This window comes from Hyperolius riggenbachi, chromosome 1, assembly GCF_040937935.1.
Source record: "Hyperolius riggenbachi isolate aHypRig1 chromosome 1, aHypRig1.pri, whole genome shotgun sequence".
In the NCBI taxonomy this organism is placed as follows: Eukaryota; Metazoa; Chordata; class Amphibia; order Anura; family Hyperoliidae; genus Hyperolius; species Hyperolius riggenbachi.
In genome coordinates, this window is record NC_090646.1 from 164,591,572 (window position 1) to 164,614,114 (window position 22,543).

The 22,543-nt window shown below is 42.6% G+C and overlaps 1 protein-coding gene across 2 annotated transcripts in view; it reads left to right on the forward strand.

The window, feature by feature from the left end:
• The window catches only part of PALLD (palladin, cytoskeletal associated protein), a 473,533-nt gene that overhangs the window by 387,759 nt on the left and 63,231 nt on the right, over window positions 1-22,543 (forward strand). For both annotated transcript variants that reach the window (XM_068278815.1, XM_068278814.1), the window contains exons 11-12: window positions 18,391-19,077; window positions 21,862-21,997. In XM_068278815.1, coding sequence (XP_068134916.1) covers window positions 18,391-19,077; window positions 21,862-21,997 — 823 coding nt within the window. The remainder of the gene's footprint in view (window positions 1-18,390; window positions 19,078-21,861; window positions 21,998-22,543) is intronic.

Here is a 22,543-nt window from a genome sequence, read left to right on the forward strand (position 1 = left end):
GTTTGTCAAGAATTGGAAGAGTAACTTGTATCCTTCAGCTCTCCCAGAGCCCAAATACCAAGCAGAATCGATACACAAATGTAGCTATGAATTTTAGCAGCTGTTTCTTTGCTGTTTTCATATAAATCTTAGTTTGGTTTGATGTTTTTTTCTTTTTAGCCAAGAAATGTGTTATAAGGTAAATCAAAAGCAAAGAACACAACAAAGCACCTAACAGAGAGTGAAGTGAACCTTACTTTCACCCAACTCCGAAAGCCATTATGAGTTAATATATCGTAGTACATGTTTTGATCATGTATTAACCTGTGATATAATTACAACTTCACTGGCATTCTTTGATGATTAGCTGTGCAGTAGTCTGTTGAAAGGAATATAATCACTCTACTCTTTTCAGCTTTGCTCTTTCTCATTTTTTCATCAATCTCTTGACTTCTTAATTACTCTGGTGAGGAGAATGTTATTCTCCTGGGCGTGCAGGAATGAACACTGCGGTTCAGGTATTCAGGTGAAGAACACAAGTATGGCTTTTAATCCCTACGTCTTTCTGAGGAATGATACCTGGGAAGCTAGCAGATAACACCATAGTGCATTGCTCTTTCCACTCTCATAGATGATAGTACAGATGACGTGGTTGATGGGCTGCTGTGTGCACAGAGCACAGATGTTCAGCACATGTACGGTAGATGGATGGGTGGTTCCCTTGTAGGATATAATCACTTGAGTATGATGTTTCATGTTGTTATGTGTTGTTAGGAAGTGTCATAGTCCAGTTCTAATTTCGTTCTGTCTTTACTAAGGTCATTATGGCTCATCTAGGACCTGAGGAGATTGCCGTATTACCAGTCTAAAACAAAAATAGAGCTCATGTGTAAAAATAATCCACCTCTTTATACTGATTGCACTAGATGCACACATACAAATTACATGAGTGTATCTCTTCTTTCTTACATGCATTGTTTAATAGCTACATTTTTGATTTTGTAGAAAGACCCACTGGGCTATTTAATATCAAACTCCAGCCGAGTTGAATACACACTTGAAACAAACATAGGCCTGGTTCACACTTCATGAGCTTTTTTTAGCACTTCTGATTTGAAAAACTCTAGCTAATGAAATGCTATGGGTGAATTTTATAAAATAATATTGCTCACGTGAGAACAAACTCATAGCATTACATTAGCAAGAGCTTAGAAAAAGCTTTTGCTTTGTGAACTAGCCCATAGAGTGGGTCTGATTTATCAATACACATGTAGTAAATTGGTGCAAAAAAAGTTAAATTGAAGGAGGATTCTGGTTGGCTGCTTTGCAATTCTTTTCTCCAGTTGTTATTTTCCAGCCTACAGAATACGCATAGAGCTGTAGTCCTCCTTATCCTTACTGTATTCTTCTTTTGTAAGCTGCACACCCCCCCCCCCCCTCCTTTCCCAGCTCTTAGTTGTAAATGGAACAGATTTATCATGACAGGCACAAAAAAGGATCAAAGGTGGTACCATTAGTTTATAGCTGGTGAATGAAGCAAGAATTCAGATTGGTTACTTTGAGTATATGCACCATTTTGGCCTCAATTTTCTTTCCCGCTGCCTTGGTTTATCTGGTTAGTATTGGTTTGTATTCTTCACAATTGGATGATAGAGAGAAGGTTCTTCTTATGGATGGATGAAGGCGCTTTTTGCTGGAATCCTAACCTTGTGGTACTCTCTAAGGATAATTATGTTTCCACTGATTTTGGTGAACTTGGTTACTCTTCCACTGGGATCCTGCTCACACACAGACCAGAAGGCATTAGCTTAGGCTGAGTACACAGTGGGATGCTGCGGTGCGATGTAGCGGAAGTTTATTTCCTGTGCAGTAGCGCACTGCATTTGTAAGTCTATGCAACGGTCAGAGTCCATCTGGTGCGATGCAATCCCTTAGACTCTGGAATCCCAACACGGGGCATGCAGTGTGTTACCCCATAACCCATGCGTAAACCGTGGCAGTGATGCTTACTTTTCATTGACTGCATGCTTCACTGTAAGTGACGTAGTGCCTGCAGCGTAAAATGCAATGCAACTTTTCCCCTCCACTGCATTCCTGTTTTTACAGGTAACGCAATGCAGCTCTTCTGTGGTCTTAGGGCCTTTTCACTCTGGTGCAATGCAGTGTGGCATTTTACTGCAGCCTTCCACTAGGGCAATTAAAGTCTATGGGGTAGTTCACATTGCCAGCGTTGTGGTGTGCTGCGCCGGAAGTACCCTATCTAATGCAAGCGCATACCTACGTTACTATGCGGCTCCTGCGGTGACCTGCTGTGGACCGGAACTCAACTTTGTAAGTCTATGGCGATGCATGTTTTTTAAAAAGATCGCCGCAAGTTTTCCGCATTGGGCTTGCAGGGAAGCAATATTGTCGATACACTTCCGCGCACGTCATTGATTTGGCTACAGGAAGAGAGCACTAGAGAGCGTCACTTCCTGCTTGGCCTGCTGGCAGACGGGGTTACCGTGTACTAACGTGGTAATCCCCAAAGGCCTGTTTTGGCAGCGCAGTGCAGTCAATCTGATTAGATCGATGGGCTCAATCCGAAAAAGAATCAGTTCCATTAAGCTAATCAAATTAGTTAGCGGTAATTCAGCTGTTAATAGGCACAACCAATCATTTCCATTCAATCACCGCAGTGGTCGAAAATGATCTGTCAACTGCGGAATTGTACTGTTAACGGGCACCTTCAAGGCATTTACCCTGCTCTTATAGTGCTACATTGGAATCTGCACCTCCCCTTTTATATGTATCACTCTTCCACCTCCGACATTCAAAACAGTCACTGGCAACTTATAGATGAAAATATTATCAACATCTTTATTAGTAAATCCAAATATTTCCTGTGTGCAGCGTGCCAGCAGCATATATGGACTTGTCACATACATAAGATTTCTAGATATTGCACAACGCACCTCTACCAACTAATACTCAACTAGAAGACACGACATGGACTGTGTTTTACATTTTACTGTTCGCTTTAAGAAGACTGGTTATTATTAGTAACTACTACATTGCTGTCAGCTGAAACAAGATCTGTCTTTTTATATGCGGTAAGGAAAATTCATATATAGTCGGTTTCCAGCTATTTTTTGAATTTGTCTAACTTTTTCCGAAATGGCTGTTTGCAGAAACTCAAAACAGCTGTTTAATATGAAAGAGAAAAAAAAATGTTCCCAGAAAAAGCGAAGTGCCTGTGGCCGATGATATGGGACACAGAAGGAAAAGTATTTACATCAGTCAGTAAACCAACACAAGTACAAGGCTGTTTTCGCTTCTGCTACAGTGAGATAACATTTTACATGTGTTTACCACAACTTACAGCCTTTCAGCTCTCATTTTCACTAAATGTATAATTAGAGCAATGAATGCTTTTATCTCCCTCTCTGATTTCTCAAGTCGTTACTGTCACTCACTGTGCTAATATACAAGGCGAAAAAGAATGATTGGTGCTGAAAATGACTTCTACACTGAGGAAAATGGTTTATAATTATAGTGAACTGCAAACACTGACAGATGCAGTTATTGTATTAGCTATTTTATTACATTATTCATTCAAGCACAGCACAGTGGCATAGAGGATATCACTGGGTCCCCGACTCGAATCCCAGCCAGGGCACTATCTGCAAAGAGTTTGTATGTTCTCCTTAGGTCTGTGTGGGTTTCCTCTATGTACTCTGGTTTCCTCCCTCAGTCCAAAAACATACTGATAAGTTCTTTGGCTTCCCCCTAGACTATAGTGGGGATTAGATTGTGAGGGACACTTGGTGACAAGATTATTTACTCTATAAGGCACTGTAGAAGATGTCTGTGCTATATAAATAAGATATAATATCTGCAGGGCCAGTTTTCTGGAAAGGCCAGATAGATTGAGCCCTAGGTCACCCGCTGCCCAAAGGGATGTCTGGATATGGAAGAGTAGGTTGTTGCATATGGAAGAGGAGCCCACAAATAGGCTTCAACACATGGAAAAGGGAGCTGCCGTGTAAGAGGGGGCTGTATATGATAGAGAGGGGCTGCTCTGCATGGATGTTATACATGGGAGAGGGATATGCACAGGGGAGCTGCTGCACATGCAAGGGGTCTGCAGATGCTCCTGACAAGGGAGATAAAGGAAAGTTGGACTAGTGAGGAAAAGCATTTGTATACAAGGGGTTGGGGCTGTACAACGTTCCATGAAATAGTCAAAAAGGAGAGATGCAAAATCTGGTGAGAAATGTGCATGACACCCTTCTCTGTCCTCGTATGGCACGGAGGGGTGTGTATTGTGTCATTGGCCTCAATTCGCTAAGCTTTATCAAACACTTTATCAAGCGTTTGATAATTTACCTCATGGGTAAAATCTAATTTTGAATTCACTTAGGTGTTACATATTTGTCAAATGTTTTATCAATAAAACATTCAATAAATCTATAACACCTTAGTGAATTCAAAATTAGATTTTACCCATGAGGTAAATTATCAAACGTTTGATAAAGTGTTTGATAAAGCTTAGTGAATTGAGGCCATTTACCTGTATACATGCATGAGTCTAATAACAAAACATCCAGTTCTAATGCTTTTACTATTTTAATAGTAGATTAAAAACACGAAAAATGAGTGTAGTATTGTGTAGTGCGTGGCCATTACATTGAATGGCACAACACCGGGGCATCCATGGATATGCTGACACAGTGCATTTTATGTAAAACTGTCCCATTGGTGCACTTGAACCGGCTCTATTCCTATCTGGATTCTACGCCTCGGCTTTCTGCAGTCCTGAGCCAAACGCTGCAGAAGTAGAATCGACTGTTGTGTGACAGCTGAGCTTCCCCAGGAGATCACTCTGAGCCAATCACAGTCATCACTGAACAGCCGCATTAACAAAAAAAGTGTTGCAGTAATAATATATTAATACTTCTATTCCATTCCCTCTATTCTATTGAGGATGAAAATAAAGCAAAAAGCATTATGAAATGTGTAAGCTTCACTCAGTGGATGGTCATGTCCACAGTGGAGGAAACTGTTTGGGGACCTTACAGAAGACTTGTGAAGTTGGCTGGCTTCCAGCTGAGTGAGACTAGTTGAGAAACTGTTTGTTTTTCCTAATAGGAGATCACTATCAGTCCTTGTTCTAGTCTATACAAACTGAACATTCTGTACAGGAACTAAAGGAGAATATGCTAATAATATTATTGCTAAGGCCTTGAGGTGCTAGTTAGTGATGGCCATGTCTAGGAGAACTCATAGAAAAGCATGCGATTTGCAAAGCTCCGATTTGCTGTGATCACATCCTGCTTTAGCACATGATCATGACTAGCAAATCAGAGACTTGCGTATCTATCACCTGACTAAACTGATTAAATGCTTCTCCATGAGTTCTCCTAGGCATGACAATCACTAGTGCTAGTATACTTATATGCTTGTGTATATAAAATGTTTTAGAATGGGGTTCTAATCAGCGCACTGATATATCTTTTGGCTAAGATCAAGTGTAGTATCTGTTCTTATCAGTCTCAGGGAGGCATGTTATTGGGAACCCTGGCTTGATCTACCCGGGGGAAGGACACCTTGAACGAGCTTCTTCAGTAAAGGTGTCCGTCCTGGTTCATGTTTTTCCAGAGTGAATTGCTCTGACTGAATGGATCTATACCATGATCGAAGTTGAACGGCTGAGGGCTTTGCTTAGGCGTACTGCCCCTGGAAGTGGCGCTCCAGGAGTACCTGAAAAAACCTGGGATGTGGCAGATCCCAGGCGGAAGTAAGGTGCTTTGGTCTGTACTGCCCATATGCATAGCTGACTAACGCAGCTCCCCGGCCTTTTGGCTAGGGAGAGTGCGGAATTTTTATAACTCTGGCCGCAAGGTCGGGGCCAGCTTGCTGGCACTGGGGACTTGTCCCCTGGGGACTTCGGTTCCTGTCCGGCTCCCTCTCGGGGGAGCCACGGACCGTGTGGGTGGCCACATGGCCCAGGCCCTTTGGGTAACCACTGGGCAGGCTGGGGTCCTCCTACCCTTCGGGTGTTGGAGGACTCAAAATCCCCCTGCGCCGAAGGCAAAGGGGGAGGTTCCCTTCGGGGAACACCGGTAAGGGCCCTGCTTTTGTGGGGCCTGGGGCTGCACATGCACACTTTTGAGGGGTGTTTATGCACTTCCTTTTTTTCCGTGCATGGGCATAAAGCCTTGCTTACTCCGGGCTCCTGTTGCATGCAACAGGAGCCAAGAAAGCTAAAAAAAAAAAAAAAATCTCCAGTTTATGAAATTGGCATGTAACCTGCAGTGTGTACAGTAAAAGTTGTTGCTGTTCAGAGCAGGAAAAAAGGGCGCTTGCGGCAAATGGACTAAATGGGCGCCGCCATAGGTGCCAATACAAAATAGAAGGCGCTCATACAGCCCCCACTATATATAGGGCATCGCAAGTACCAAAATGCCGCTAATCTGTATTGGCACCTATGGTGGCGCCTATTTTTCTGCTTGCTGCATGTGACTATTTTTCTTCTCCGCTCCCCCGTGCCTCTCCCACTGTGCGCCCCCCCCCCCCAGTGCAGTAAGCTCCCCCCACAGAGTCCGGTCCCCGCAGCACAGCTCAGGCAGCCGCCTCCGTCTGTCCGGCTCACTGGAGCTACAGAGACAGGAAGAGGAGGGCAGGGAGAGACAGACAGAGAGGAGGAGTTATGCTGGATACACACCATGCGTTTCCACGTTCGATGTGTCCGTCGATATGCGTCGATTCGATTATTTCCGACATGTCCGATTCGCGGTTCGATGGATCGTTAGGTCGATTTGCCATACTTTACATGGCATTCGACCTAAATATAATCGAAATGCGCTCAGAAATGCTCGGAAATAATCGAATCGACGCGTATCGACGGACGCGTGCGACGCGGAAACTCATGGTGTGTATTCAGCATTACTGTTGCCCATACTGGTAGTAAACTGGCCTGTATGTGTGCTGATATGTATATATGCACAGTGTTTTCATAGACATAAACAGAAGCATTTTCCCCACTAAAAAAATAAAATAATGTATGCTATTGAACTGCAGTCTGCAATACCCCTGGGCCTTGTTACTGAAAAGGAAAATTAAAAAGGGATTTTAGGAATGGAAAATACAGAGTAATAAGATTTCTGCGTAGTGATAAATCAGCCACAAGACTCCACATCTGGAAAGTTACAGAATAAAATGCTGATATAAGGAGGAAAGCTTCCCAGCAATGAGAATTCATTGTAACAATTTCTAGCATATCCCCTGCTCTGTTGTGGTTGTGCCCCTGGCGAGTCATTAGCATTTGGTAGAACCAGATTCAGGAGTTACAGCAGGCTGGGTTCCATGGTGGCTGAGAAAGCAATAAAAGGAAAGCCTCCTCCGAGCTCACATGTCATGCATTACATTACTGGATTTGTGTCTGTCTGCTTGTAGTTGGGGGAGTGTAAACAAGATTTAAAATGGAACAATAGCTTGAAAGTGAGCCTGAAGTGAAAAGAAACTCATGAGAGAAATACATTTATATGTAGTACAGATGATAAATAGATCATTAGTAGCACAGAAAAGAGTCTCATATTTATATTTGCAGTTTTATAGCCTTATTTTTAAGATCGCTTTAGACTGTCACAATTGCAGTTAAAATCCACACTCTGCCTTTTATAAGCTGAAAAAGATGGCCCTTTGAACTTCACTGTAGTAAAACCTCATTATCTCCCTTTCCTCTGACAGACATCAGCCTTTTGGCTTCTATTTACCTTTCAGAAAAAAAAACAGTTTTTTTAAACTCTTGTACTGGAAAACAGAAAGGGACTTCAGATAATTTCTTAGTAGGGCTAGTATTATATTTGCATATGTTTATCTCATTATTATTATTTTTTTTAGTATTTCTATAGTGCCGACTGTACAGAGTACATATAGTCTTGTCACGTAACTGTCCCTCAGAGGGGCTCACAATCTAATCCCTACCATAGTCATATGGCCATCATAGTCTACGACCAATTTTAGGGGGATGAAAATTCATTTATCTGTATGTTTTTGGGATGTGGGGGGAAACTGGAGTGCTTGAAGGAAACTCACTGTAACCCCAGGAGAACATACAAACTCTGTGCAGATAGTGTCCTGACTGGGATTCGAGTTGAGGATTCAGTGATGCAAGGCGAAAGTGCCATTCACTACGCCACCGTGCTGCCTATACGTAACATGTTACTTCAGGCACGCTTTATAGAGCAACTCCAGACAGAACTTTTCTTACATTCTGAACACTGAGGGGAAGTGTTACAACTTTTGTGAGTTGTTTCTTCTATTGTGACTGAGCAGGTTTCTCACATCCAATCTTGTGTATTCCTGGAACAGGAAATGAGACACAGACATAAAAAAGTTCCTAGATCTTTCTTGATCCACAGTATTTTTTTTGTATGCAACATTTGCTCTCTTTAGCCCTGGATGAGTGGTTTACCTGTGTTTCATGCTCCAAAATAAAACGTTTTGGTTGGAGTTGGAATTGCACTGATTAATATTCACATCTTATTCATATAGTAAGAACTCAATCAGCAGTGCTATTATAATGCATTTGTGATGATTCCCTAGCTGATGGTTTACAACCAGAGCAGCCTGTGTACTGTATACACAAGCACTAAAATCTCTGCCCTCTTTGTACCCCTGAAATTAAGGGATAGAGATTAAGAGTGAATGAGGCCATTGGGTGGTCAAACAATATTCCACAGGTCAGAGCCTGGACAATGTCCTCCAGCACCCAAGGCTGAGACGCCAAAGTGCGCACCTCCATCCCTCCCACCCCAGCCGTCACATACTGATTGCTATTGTACTGATAGGCGGCCCGGGGCCCCCAACCCCACACCTTAATCTCTAGTTATCTGGCTTGCAGTCACTGCCATGTATCCCCTTTTCTTATTTCTCTCTGCTTCAGACACAATAAGGGAATGACAGCCGAGTGAGTTGTGCGCCCCCTCCTACACTGCACCCTGAGGCAGGAGCCTCTCTCACCTTTGCCTCAGCCTGGCCCTGCCACAGGTGGAAACATGGGCACCCTGACCTATGTTTTGTTCATGGACCTCTACACCGATAAAAAAGCCGAATTAGGGTCACATAAGGCCATGCCACATAAAGGATTCAGCTTCTGTTAATAGTTGTAGATTCAGTGAAGCAGCTGCTTGTAATATCCAAAATGCAGTTGCTAAGTGCTGTGACTCGCCAGAGAAGCAGTAACTAGTTGTTAACAACTGCATTAATAACATTAGTAGCAGCTGCTTAGCATCTTAGTAATTACAATTATGTGGCATGGCCTTAAAACATAATCAATTCACAAAAGGCTCAGTCTTGAGATGACTGAAATGTTTCTTCATTAGACTGAACAGGTGAAAATATTTTACCTCAATTAACCTCAATTGTTATGGTAAATAATGTATCCTACATCTAAAAACATCAAATTAAAAACAAAAACACCAAGGTATAAAAAACACAGTTTATTTGCCCTAAGGGTTGCTGTTCTTGTCTGTCAAATGGAACTTTTGCTTGCCACTTTTCTATATTGAAATGATACAACAGCCCATTTACATACAATTGCATCAACTGGTACAAAACTTCTCTAATCTAACCAGAGCAAGATCACTCACCAGGCAGCCTAGGTAGGCACCTGGGGCCTAGTAAGTGTCAAGGGGCCCACCAGCTACCTGCTCTGAGCTCTTTACACTTCAGCTTACCAAAAAGACCAAAAGGGGGCCCCAAATCTACTACTTTGCCCAGGGCCCCATTACATCTTAAGCCATCTCTGGTTCCAACCCATAGCAAAGCCAAGCACTGTGCACAGAATGGCCAGACTCTGCTAGTGCAGTGATCTGCAAACTTGGCTCTCCAGCTGTTAAGGAACTACAAGTCCCACTATGCATTTTCCTTTATGAATCATGACTGTGGCTGTCAGACTCCTGCAATGCATTGTGGGACTTGTAGTTCCTGGAGAGCCAAGTTTGCAGATCACAGTGCTAGTGCATTTCACATTCTCCTGTCACTTCAGCTTTGCACATGTTTAGTACATGTTAGCGCTATCAGGTCAGCTGGCTTCATTCCAGTGTACACGTACTTAACACTGCAGGCCTGCTTTTGAATAAACAGATGTTTCTCATAATAAGATTAACGTAAAACTGCAAAGCTGACCATCGTTATCTGCTCTGGCCGGTCTGCCTCTGTGTAATATAGCCCTCTGCAGTGCTGGCTATGCAAGGCCAGTAATAAGGGCAGTGACTGGCTGACATATGGTGGACAGCATATGTGCTGTTGAATTGTCACTATCAGCTGCAGAGCAAGTCTGAATTATTTCTGTCGTCCCACAATCGGAACAGCTGATTTCTGTTAAACAGACATTAACCTAATTTCCTCTAGATAGATAATCTGAGGGGGGAAGAAAAGGAAAGTTGGCATCATTTTAGTTGCTTGTTCATCCCTGATAAAACTGTGAGCTGTCACAAAGCGAATGAGAAGCAAGACTGCCTTTTTAGGAACTGCTGTGTTTTAGAAGCTCTTCTCTACTCTAGTCACAGAAGATTGTTCGATCATTGCGGTTGCAGGGCGGCCAAGGTGGAGCAAATCAGCCCAGCTCTGAGCAGTATTGGCTCCTCACTGTGGGCACCCCAATGCTTTGAATGACGGGTGCTGAACAGAGCCATGACAAAACTACCTTCATGTAACATTAGCACCGGGTGATTTTGGCAAAGACAAAAGTGGAAAGGAGTGGAATCACACTGTGCACATTGCATAACGCATATGTTACATACCTCCCAACTTTTTGAGATGAGAAAAAGGGACACTTAAGCCACGCCCATGCCACACCCTAGCCACGCCTCTAGTCACGCATACCATAAAGATTTCATAAGAAACATATGTTGATTTATACTTCAAACCACCCTGGTCCTTTCTATCCTGGTTCATTTTCCTTCATAGTAACATTTTAAAATTAGTAATATATCAATTTAAAGGTTGGGAATAAAGTTTAGAGTCAATCAAACACATTTTTAGTATAGAAATATATATATTTACTTAGGAAGAGGGACAAAGTCCTGAAAGAGGGACAAAGTCCTGAAAGAGGGACAAAGTCCTGAAAGAGGGACAAATGAGGGTGAAAGAGGGACAGAGGGACAGGGCTCCCAATAAGGGACTGTCCCTCTGAAAACGGGACAGTTGGGAGCTATGATGTTATTCTGTGTGTAGATTGCAATAGACACTGCGCGAGTAATAACATGCACATTCATTTAAAGCCAGCATACAACACACTCCATTACAACGCTGGGATGTGATCAGGCCCATAGAATTGTATGGGCAGCGTTAAAAGCACATCTAAACTGAAAAGGCTATGGAAGCGGCCATATTTATTTCCTTTTAAACAATGCAAATTGCATGGCTGTCTTAGACTACTTTTCCATGGACTGTTGATAGGCAGTGAAATGCCTCTCAAACACTGACAACTGCTTGCTGCTGCCCGGTAACTGCTTGCTGCTGCCCGGTAACTGCTTGCTGCTGCCCGGTAACTGCTTGCTGCTGCCCGGTAACTGCTTGCTGCTGCCCGGTAACTGCTTGCTGCTGCCCGGTAACTGCTTGCTGCTGCCCGGTAACTGCTCGCTGAACACACAGTTCAACTGTGCTAGAAAAGAAGCCTTTGGCCTCCTTTCCACGAACTGTTGATAGGCAGTGAAATGCCTCTCAAACTCTCTCAACTGCTCACTGCTGCCTGGTAATAACTGCTTGTTGCTGCCTGGTAACTGCTTGTTGCTGCATGGTAACTGCTTAGTTCTGCCTGGTAACTGCTTGTTGCTGCATGATAACTGCTGCCTTCTGCCTGGTAACTGCTTGCTGAGTACACAGCTCAACAGTCCGTGGAAAGGAAGCCTTACTACTCTCTTTAGCTGCAATAATGTCTGAATCACACACCTGAAACAAGCATGTAGATAATACAGACTTCCATAAAAATACAAAAAAAATAATCTAATCTGCAATCTTGTTCAGGGTCTATGGCTTAGGCCTCTTTTCCACAGACTGTTGATAAGCAGTAAAATGCCTCTCAAACTCTCACAACTGCTTGATGCTGCCTGGTAACTGCTTGCTGCTGCCTGGTAACTGCTTGCTGCTGCCTGGTAACTGCTTGCTGCTGCCTGGTAACTGCTTGCTGCTGCCTGGTAACTGCTTGCTGCTGCCTGGTAACTGCTTGCTGCTGCCTGGTAACTGCTTGCTGCTGCCTGGTAACTGCTTGCTGCTGCCTGGTAACTGCTTGCTGCTGCCTGGTAACTGCTTGCTGCTGCCTGGTAACTGCTTGCTGCTGCCTGGTAACTGCTTGCTGCTGCCTGGTAACTGCTTGCTGCTGCCTGGTAACTGCTCGCTGCTGCCTGGTAACTGCTCGCTGCTGCCTGGTAACTGCTCGCTGCTGCCTGGTAACTGCTCGCTGCTGCCTGGTAACTGCTCGCTGAGCACACAGTTCAACAGTTCATGGAAAAGAGGCCTAAAAGTATCTAAGGTAGAAGATTAGCAGGATGGCCAGGTAACTGGTATTGTTTAAAAGGAATATAACCGTCCCCTTGTCCCTCTCAGTTCAGGTGTACTTTAACATGCACAATGATTCTGCAATGCAACAGACATGGTGCAATGGACAATTTAATAGCATCACGATGCAATGAGGTTTCTTTAACATTGTCGCATTAGCGGTGCATTGCCACAAATTCCATCAGAGTAATGAGCAACTGTTAGAGCACACGTTGGCCAGTAACACACAACATTCTGCATGTTATTCCAATTGAAATCATTGCAAAATGTGTCAAAATAGGTGCACGCTGAGGTATTGCAATTGTGTTGCATTTCCTGTAAACACAGGATAACAATGCAGTGGATTAGAAAAGAAGCTTTGCAGATTAGACACATGATGTGTCACATACAGTGAAGCTTGCAGTCAAGTATGCTTCACTACATCTGTTAACACACAGTCTGTGCAGTAATGTACAGCATGCCTCACATTACGCCAACAGATCAGTTGCATTGCTAATGCGCCAAGGTGAATGTACCATTATAATATAATTGCATTGCATTGCATTAGCAATATTGTATGATGCAATGCATCACGCTAGCGAACGTAGCCTTAATGGATCAACATCAAGTGAAAAATGCATGCAGCTTTGTCCATACCCTTTGACTGAGAATCCTAGTCTTCCAATAAAATGCTTTATATTTGGTGCACTGCACGTATCTTCCCAGCACCTTGCGTTTAGCATTCATCAATAGTCTGTCTGTTATACCAGGAGCAGAGTCCGGGGGCTGAACCTGGCAAGCCTATGATTGATTTTTGAAGTGTTGCTTTCAGTCATGTTATCACCTGGTGCAGAGCTGGTTTATGTTAGGAGAGAGACAGCTATCATTACCGCCTGACAAGACTTCAAGACCACTCTGAGGAATTTAACTGGATATTCCACAGTTAGTTAAAGTATTTTGTGCTTAGCTTCTTCTTTAGCATCTGTGTTAGGCTCCCTGCACACTGCAAATCCGTTTTGCGAGTCTGATTCCGATTTTCAATTCCGATTTTCCCTGAATACGTTCAACAGAAAAACGGATCAAATAATGCAGCATGCAGTAATGATTACAAATCGGAATCGGATGTAAAAACCGATTAAAAAGCAGAATCGCATGCAGTGTGCAGGGAGCCTGAGGGCCTTTTTCCACTTGTGCGGTGCAAATTAGTAGCAGAAAACGCAAAAATGAATTCGCATGCGGATGCAAATTTTACTGCGAATTCGCAGACGTTTACGCATATTTTAGTAAGTATGCGAATTTAACCATGTCAGTGCCTGTGTGCTTTTACATTGATTTTATGCGAAAACGCACGCTAATTCGCGGAAAAAATTGCAGTAAATTGCAGTAAAATTTGCATACAAAAACTCATGCAAATTTCCTATTAAATACATTGTATGCGAATCGCGGTGTGCGAATTCTGATGGCTCTGCCGTGCAGATTTTTCCTGCACACAAAACCGCACAGGATTTCTGACAAGTCGAAACAGGCCCATCCACTTGTATTGGTTATGCGAATCTGCATGCAGAAAACGCATGCAGATTCGCACAAGTGGAAACGGGCCCTTACTGTACACAGAGAGTCTATTGGGCTTTGGATATTACTGACATAGTCATCTTTTTAAATGTTATTGCCACTTTCTCACTCATTTTGCCATATCCGCTACTGTAAATTTTACAGCAGGGAGTATGTGAGCGTCTTATAATGGCTGTGACACATCTGATTATTAAAGTCTGGTACACACACATCCAATTTCGATTGGCCAATGATTGCCAATTTCACCACTTCTATGTAGCATCTGTTGGCCTTCTTACTACATGGATGTGGATGTGTGTATGCAAAAGCACAGGAAACTCTCAACCAGGCTTAATTCACTTTTCCATTTTCTGTTTAAAGGACCACTATCGCAAAAAAAGTAGGCAGTTAAAATCTGAAAGAACCGACAATTTTGGGCCAGTCCATCTTTTCATGGGGTATTCTTAAGCTGGCCACTAACGGTCCAATTTCTAGCGAAAAATCGTTTGAGCGATCAGAAATTCTGATCGGATTGGTTGTAAATAATCTCCATTGGTGGACACAATCGATTATGAATGAGTGATAAAAATGTCGCCCGAATGAATTTTCGTCGAACGAAATTTGGATTTTCTTGGTGGTCGTGATAGATAGGAAGCAATGATTGGTTAGTTGATGGTATAGTGAACGATTTTTCGTCCGATCAGAATTTCTGATCGCTCGAACGATTTTTCACTAGAAATTGGACTGTTAGTGGCCAGCTTAAAGGGGTTCTTTCGCAAAAAAAATAGGCAGTTAAAAAATGTGACAGATGACAGGTTTTGGGCCAGTCCATCTTTTTAAGGGGGAATCTCAGGGCTTTCTTTGTTTTCAACAGCATTTCCTGAACAGCAGTTTAACTGCCAACATAGTAAGATACCAGCCGGCCTCCCTAATCACTTGCACACTATTATGTCAATTAGATTTTGCAACTGTTGTTCAGGAAATGCTGTTGAAAACAAAGAAAGCCCTGAGAATCCCCCTTAAAAAGATGGACTGGCCCAAAACCTGTCATCTGTCACATTTTTTAACTGCCTACTTTTTTCGCGAAAGAACCCCTTTAAGGGTCCTCTTTGTTTTCAACAGCATTTGCTAAACAGCAGTTTAACTGCCAAAATAGTAAGATACCAGCCGGCCTCCCTAATCACTTGCACGCTATTTTGTCAGTTAGACTTTGCAACTGCTGTTCAGGAAATGCTGTTGAAAACCCAGAGAATCCCCCATGAGGAGATGGACTGGCCCAAAACCTGTCAGTTCTGTCAGATTTTAACTGCCTACTTTTTCAGCAACAGTGGTCCTTTAAAACCGCTTTTTAGGTTCTTGAAAAAGTATTTAAAAGTAGGGGAAAAACTACTGTCAACATTATTCTGAGTATTTTCTTTCTTGGTGGTGGCTTACAGTAAACCTGAGATGAATAGCATCAAAGGATTTATACTTACCTGGGGCTTCCTCCAGCCCCAAAGGATTTATTAGAGCCCTCGCTGTCCAGCTGGGTTGCGTTGTCCTGATCACACTTACCCCCGATCATGCTCCCAAGAGTTCTGCGCAGTGCAGTTCGGCCTACCACACTAGAGCGGTTCTGCTGCGGTTTGCGATCCGCTTGCAGGTGCGGATCCGCTAGGTTAATGTATTTCATTGGGCTGGTGCACACCAGAGCGGGAGGCGCTTTGCAGAAACGCATACTCCCGGGCTGCTGCAGATTTTGGATTGCGGATGCGTTTCTGCCTCAATGTTAAGTATAGGAAAAACGCAAACCGCTCTAAAAAACGGCACTTCAGAGCGGTTTGCCAGGCGTTTTTTGTTACAGTAGCTGTTCAGTAACAGCTTTACTGTAACAATACATGAAATCTACTACACCAAAAACGCTTCACAAAACCGCAAAATGCTAGCTGAAATGCTACAGAAAAAGAAGAAAAAGCGTTTCAAAATCTGCTAGCATTTTGCGGATCTGCTAGCGGTTTTTGGTGTGCACCAGGCCTTACAGTCTTTGCAAACTGCACATGTGCAAAATGCTCCTGGCTATAGTGTAATTGGGAGTGATGTCTTTTTTACATAAAAAGGAAAAAATAAAAAAACCTTTTGATCCTTTTTAGGGTCATCCACTTCACCCTTTCACAAGCTTCATGTATATAGAAAGGACCATCGAAAGAAAAGTTCATACAGTATCTTTTGAATGAAAAAATATCACAAACTTTATTAACACAAAATTGAAAAAGGGTTCAATTAAAAATATCTCTGTAAGAGGTTCCTTGCGGATGCTTCTAATACAGAATTATAGCACAAACATGAACTTTATCGTAGACTTAATGCAATTTAGGAAGAGGCAACGTCACGCTCGTTTCGGGCACAAAAGACCCTTCATCAGGCCAAGTTGCAGAAAGTGCTATCTACAAAAGAACAGGTACTTATCTGTTAGCGGGCGCATCCCCTAGGTGGCGATAATTACTATTCACCCTCCAGGCCGCCATGGATAGTAGGGAAAGATGTAACTCTGCTGGAGTTCTATCGCCACCTAGAGGATGCGCCCAGCTAACGGATAAGAACCAAAGAACACATAAATAAGTGTACATTAATAACAATAATATAATGTATGTATTAATTCTGGCACCTTGCAGAGTAATAACCCAAAAGTGAGACTAGTGAAACAGTGTAAACACCAAGACCCATGTATACCCATGTGACCAAATGAAAAGCTGGTAGAGACATACCCAAAAACACTGGCAGCTGTAATTGCAGCAAAAGGTGGCTCTACAAAGTATTGACTCAGGGGACTGAATAATTACGCACACCCCACTTTGCAGTTATTGATTTGTAAAAAATGTTTGGAATCCTGTATAATTTTCGTTCCACTTCCCATGTGTACACCACTTTGTGTTGGTCTTTCACGTGGAATTCCAATAAAATGGATTCATGTTTGTGGCAGAAATGTGACAAAATGTGGAAAACTTCAAGGGGGCCGAATACTTTTGCAAACCACTGTACTTACTATTTCTTCATACTTCCTTTGAATTACTATTTAGTATTTATATAGAGCCGACATCTTCGGCAGTGCCGTACAGAGTAATTAATGCACAGTAAAGTGCGCAAACCAGTATGTGTTTTAATGCAGTGCAACATGCGACTGAAAGATAATGCTACAATGTCTAGAGATGATTTACTTATTATTGTTTAGTATTTATGTAGCGCTGACATCTTCTGCGGCACTTTTACAGTACAGTATATAATCTTGTCACTAACTGTCCCTCACAAGAGCTCACAATCTAATTCCTACTATGATCATAAGTCCATCGTAGTCTAGGGCAAGTTTAACCTCCTGCCGCCCGCGTCACGCCAGTAGGCGTGGCCGCGGCGGCAGCCCCAGGACCGCCTAACGCCAATTGGCGTAAAGTCCTGGGGCTCTATTTTGCATGAGATCGCGCGCATGGTGCGCGCGCATCTCATGCTCGGAGGGCGGAGCTCCGCCCCGCCTTCAGTCTCCGAGCGGCTATTGCCGCTCGGGAGAGTGTTAGACGGCGATTACGCCGTCTATTTACTAGGTGCAGCGCTGCGATGAGCAGCAGCGCTGCACTGGGGACAGCCGTGTGACGCGGCTGTCCCCATGGGGGACAAGAGAGCGATCGGCTCTCATAGGCAGAAGCCTATGACAGCCGATCGCCGTAATTGGCTGGCTGTGGGGAGGGAGGGAGGGAGGGAGGGAGGTAATACATTTTAAAGGAACAGGGGATTTTAGAAAAAAAACCCTAACAATAATATTTATTTTAAAAAAAAATAAACATGGGGGGAGCGATCAGACCCCACCAACATAGAGCTCTGTTGGTGGGGAGAAAAGGGGGGGGGGGGGATCACTTGTGTGCTGAGTTGTGCGGCCCTGCAGCTTGGCCTTAAAGCTGCAGTGGCCAATTTAGCTAAAAATGGCCTGGTCACTAGGGGGGTTTAGCCCTGCAGTCCTCAAGTGGTTAAGGGAAAAGCAATTAGCTTATGTTTTTGGGAAAATGTAGAACTGAGTTGCAAGAGGATTTTTGTATCCTGCTGAGTTTATTTGTTTCAGCCCAATTGTGTTAGCAATGTCACATATTTAGTATTCGGTATATTTATAAAACATGATACTCTAATGGTTACAGCCAGTCAGTATTTTGTCATTGTTTTTCCATTCTCCATCAGAAAGCTGTTTCTTATTTAAAGCTGATGTTCGAATGACTGCAGCATTCCTCCTGTAGTTTCTGTTGAACACTGTTCAGATGCCATGCATACCACTTGCCTGCTCATAATTTTTCTTTTTTTAATCTTGCTCTTTTCTAGGGATTCTCAGACATTGCTGCAGTTACAAAATCAGATACGACACGAGAAAGAATCTGCTGCCTCCAAGCAACAAGCCAGTCTTCAGCAGAGCACACCACCCTCTCCATCCTTTCCTCCTCCACCTTCCTTCCAGGAGCTGGAGGCCAGTCAATTTATCAGCTCTCCGGTGCAAATGAGTGTTCTCAACTCCCACAGCTCTCCTGCAATGCAGCCAGCAAGCTCCTTCAACTATGCTCGTCCTAAACAATTTATTGCTGCCCAGAACATGAGCTCTGCCCCAGGCTACGTCACACCATCTTCAGGTTCCTCTACCTCCAGTATCCCATCTCCACTGTCCCCTTCAACACCTCAGAATCAGTTTAACAGGATTCCTGTGCAACCTTTCTCCCAGCCATTTGCTCCAGAAGGGGAACAGTTTTGGTCACCAACATCATCATCTCCCCCTCCTCCTCCCCCACCTGTGATAAGTCCAACAGCAACCTATTCTGTCCAGGATTCATTTCCTCTTCCTCCACCTCCTCCTCCACTTCCTGTGTCTTCAACTTCATACAGCCCATCTCAGTCTCCGACTACCAGAGGATCTGGCTCAAGCCATAACCCTGCTGCCTTCTTAAGTTCCATGCTGCCATCCCAGCCCTCACCAGTCTCTTTCAATGACCTTGGTCTACCTAAAGGTGTTATGCCTCCGTGAGTACATTTTCTTCTGCTTTATTCTATATAGATTAGATTATAGTATAAACCAATTGTATTGTAATTCCGTCTCGGTAATCTAAAGATATGTTCAATCATGCTACTAATCATGTCTTCAGCTAATATGCATCGCCATAGAGATGGGAAATAAAATGCTTATGATTTCGGCTTGTATGCACATGCAATGTAAGTTGTATACAGCTTGGAACTGGATATGTACTTAATTCCAATTTTGACTGGCCCAATTCTAAGCTGTTTACATACAAGTCAGAAAAAATAGTATCTAATTGACCACTTCTAATAATGACAGTGTTCTACCCAGAATTTTTTTCCAGTTGGGTGGCATGAAAAAGTTGCCGGGTGGGGTACGAGGGGGCAATGCAAGACCAGTGCAACTCTGCTTACAGCACTAGGGGAGGATGAGGAGGTGAGCCAATGACAGCCGGGTGCTCACCAAAATTAGCCGGGTGGAGCACCTGCCTAAAAGAGCATGGAGAGAACAAAGGACGATATTTAATGTATTAGGTCTAATAGTTTACAGTAACTGCTTCTGCACTTATACATTCATTCAGCCCCCCCAACCTTCCATGGAAAAGGTAGTTATTCTAATGTATAGTTTTAATTTTTTTAATATAAATCCTAGTTGAAGTGGAAGCAGAAGAGTCACTAAATGCAAAATGTAGCTAACCAATACTTTACAGTCTAATATCAACATGCCATGTATCATGTTCTCTTAAAAATTTATAATGCGTTGCCTGGTCTTTTTTGTCTAACTCACCCACTGAGACCATTTGTGCACCAACTTAGCCCTGCCCCCTTTCAGGCTGGTGCTTCTGTGGAACTCTGTATCTCCAATCATATGAAAGGGGGCGGGGCTAAGCACAGGACGTTGGCACACACATCTTAGAGGCTGTGTTAGACAATAAAAAAGATCCGGGAGGGCATGACGACTTTTTGAGAGAACATGATTCATGGCATGTTAATTTTAGACTGTATAGAGTCTCTTTACAGAACATGTCCAGGAAAGAGAGATACCATAACACAAATGCTGGTTACCCTATGCAATTTGACATGCTCCCATCTGGTCTTGAAATTACATTTGCCGAGAAAAACTCATGAACTGTGGCAATCACTGAGAAAGAAGATAACAAGAAGAATGACTGCACTACTTACATGAACAGTAGTGCCTAACACCATCAGGGCTAGCATTTCTGTTATCTGGGAGGGGTGGGAATTACCTGATGCCGGATAGGTGTAATTCTGGTTGTTTGAAAATTCAAGCAACCAGGGCCTCAGTGAACCAATCTTCCCATGTCCCCCGCTAACCACTATGCCACCATACTGCCCATAGTTGTCAAACTTACTTTGAAACAAATACATATTATTACATTCACAAAGCTTGGAAGCAAAATTTACAACTTATTAGTTTCATTTTAAGTATTGAGGACCACTTTTATTTTATTGATTACAATTCCTTAAATATATTGACTTTGGATGGTTTGGGAAGAGAAAAGATTAACAGAAAATTGGAAACATTATGCGCCATCTGTATGTAACCAGCATGGAATTTCAGATGTATATTGAACGCAATCTGGATTTGGTTACAGTAACGCCAGCTGCCTATGATGGGGTCATGCCGCTTTGTGATATCCTGCTTCCATAATAGTGCTCCACTTCTATGAAATCCACAGAAGAAATTCTTTAGCAATAATGCCAATTTTGGATATAATTATTTTTCACTTTACACTTGGTTTCTTGCCAGCATCTTCACTATTTAATGTGCATGGCCTTTGTTTGATTTTCATTAGGATCCTGATATATAAGAGGCTCAGTAATTTCCAGCTGTGATATGTTTCATTTTTCTGCTCCCCCGGGGACTGTGAATTTAGTAGAACTTTTTTCTCTTTCAGAATGCTGGTAAAAGTGGAAAACATGGCAAATGTATGTAAATGGAGCAAATTAAGAAGGGAATATACTCCCAAAATTAAAATTTCAGTAACTACTCTTAGTTACATAAAAGAACATTTGAAAGCATTCCCAAGCATTTACTGTGTGTAAAAACATGCATTTACATAAAAGAACATTTGAAAGCATTCCCAAGCATTTACTGTGTGTAAAAACATGTATTTTCTTTGCAGAGAGCAGTAGAAGCTTGCTTATCCTTGGTCATCGGCAAATTTAATCATTGCTGGCTGAAGCTCTCTGCATGTGCCTTCACTCTGCCCCCCTCCCTGTGCTTAATAGACATGCCGCCCTGGCAACAGCTGAGTCACTTCAGCAGAAAAGGAGGGGGGCAGTGTGAAGACACAGGCAGAGAGTGTCTGCTGGTCAGCAATGAATATATTTGCAAATGAACTAGAGATGAGCAAGCTTTTACTGAATGAAAACGTATTGGTTTTCCTGATGGCTAATACGCTACAATACTCTACTGCTACCACTAATCAAAAATATGTTTTGGTATATGAACATTTCATGCATTTAGAATGGAATATATAATATTTCACTTATATGAAAAACCTTTAGTGATTGTCTACAATATACACATACTTTTTATTGATTGAGTCAGTTACAGTATAACTATCTGTGAATATAAATACTGTACTGACTTGATTTAGTCTTTGAGTCAGTTACAGGGTAACAGAGCGTTTAAATTAATAAGACCTGAGCTGTCTTCTACAAGAATGACTTCTAGAACTCAAGCAGATTCAGAGTTGTTTTAACACAGCATGGATGACTTTGAGATGACATGAATTTAATGTCCTGAAATGTTTTCATTGGTAGTGGCTTCCCCAAGAAGGTCGGACGGACTGCCAGAATAGCTTCTGATGAAGAGATCCAGGGAACAAAAGATGCAGTGATTCAAGATCTGGAGAGAAAATTGCGCTTCAAAGATGAGCTCCTGAACAATGGTCAACCGGTATGAGACTAGAAGTTCTATCAAGTACCCAAGCACATTAGCCACATAGCACATTATAGTGTAGAATCTGTTAGTTATTCAAAAGTCCAGCTCCATGAAAAACAATAATTATATAGTAAGGAATAAAATCTTATTTGGAATCTCTTATATTATATGTGTACCGAACTGGTAAATATACAGCACTTCTTGTGTTGATGGGAAGTGGGAAAATTACTCCAAAAGGAAAAGAGACCGCATCAAAAAAGAGCGGGAGAGGACAGATTCCTCACCAACATTGTATTCCAGCCCCTCACTACCTTTTCCTGGGACCTGCTTGGTTTCCTTTAAAACCCTGAAGGTCTCAGGTAAATTACTGTAAGTTAGGAAACTTTCCACAATGGGGATACAGCCCTCAAAAAAAAAAAAAAATCAGTTCAAACCCCTTTCTATCCCGCACTTTTTTCTTCCTTGAGTAGAACTTATGAATCTGTGTCATCTAAGGGTAATATCCCTGATTCTACTGTGTTGGTTTATAAAAATAAAGCTACAGATCCTGCTGCTCCATGG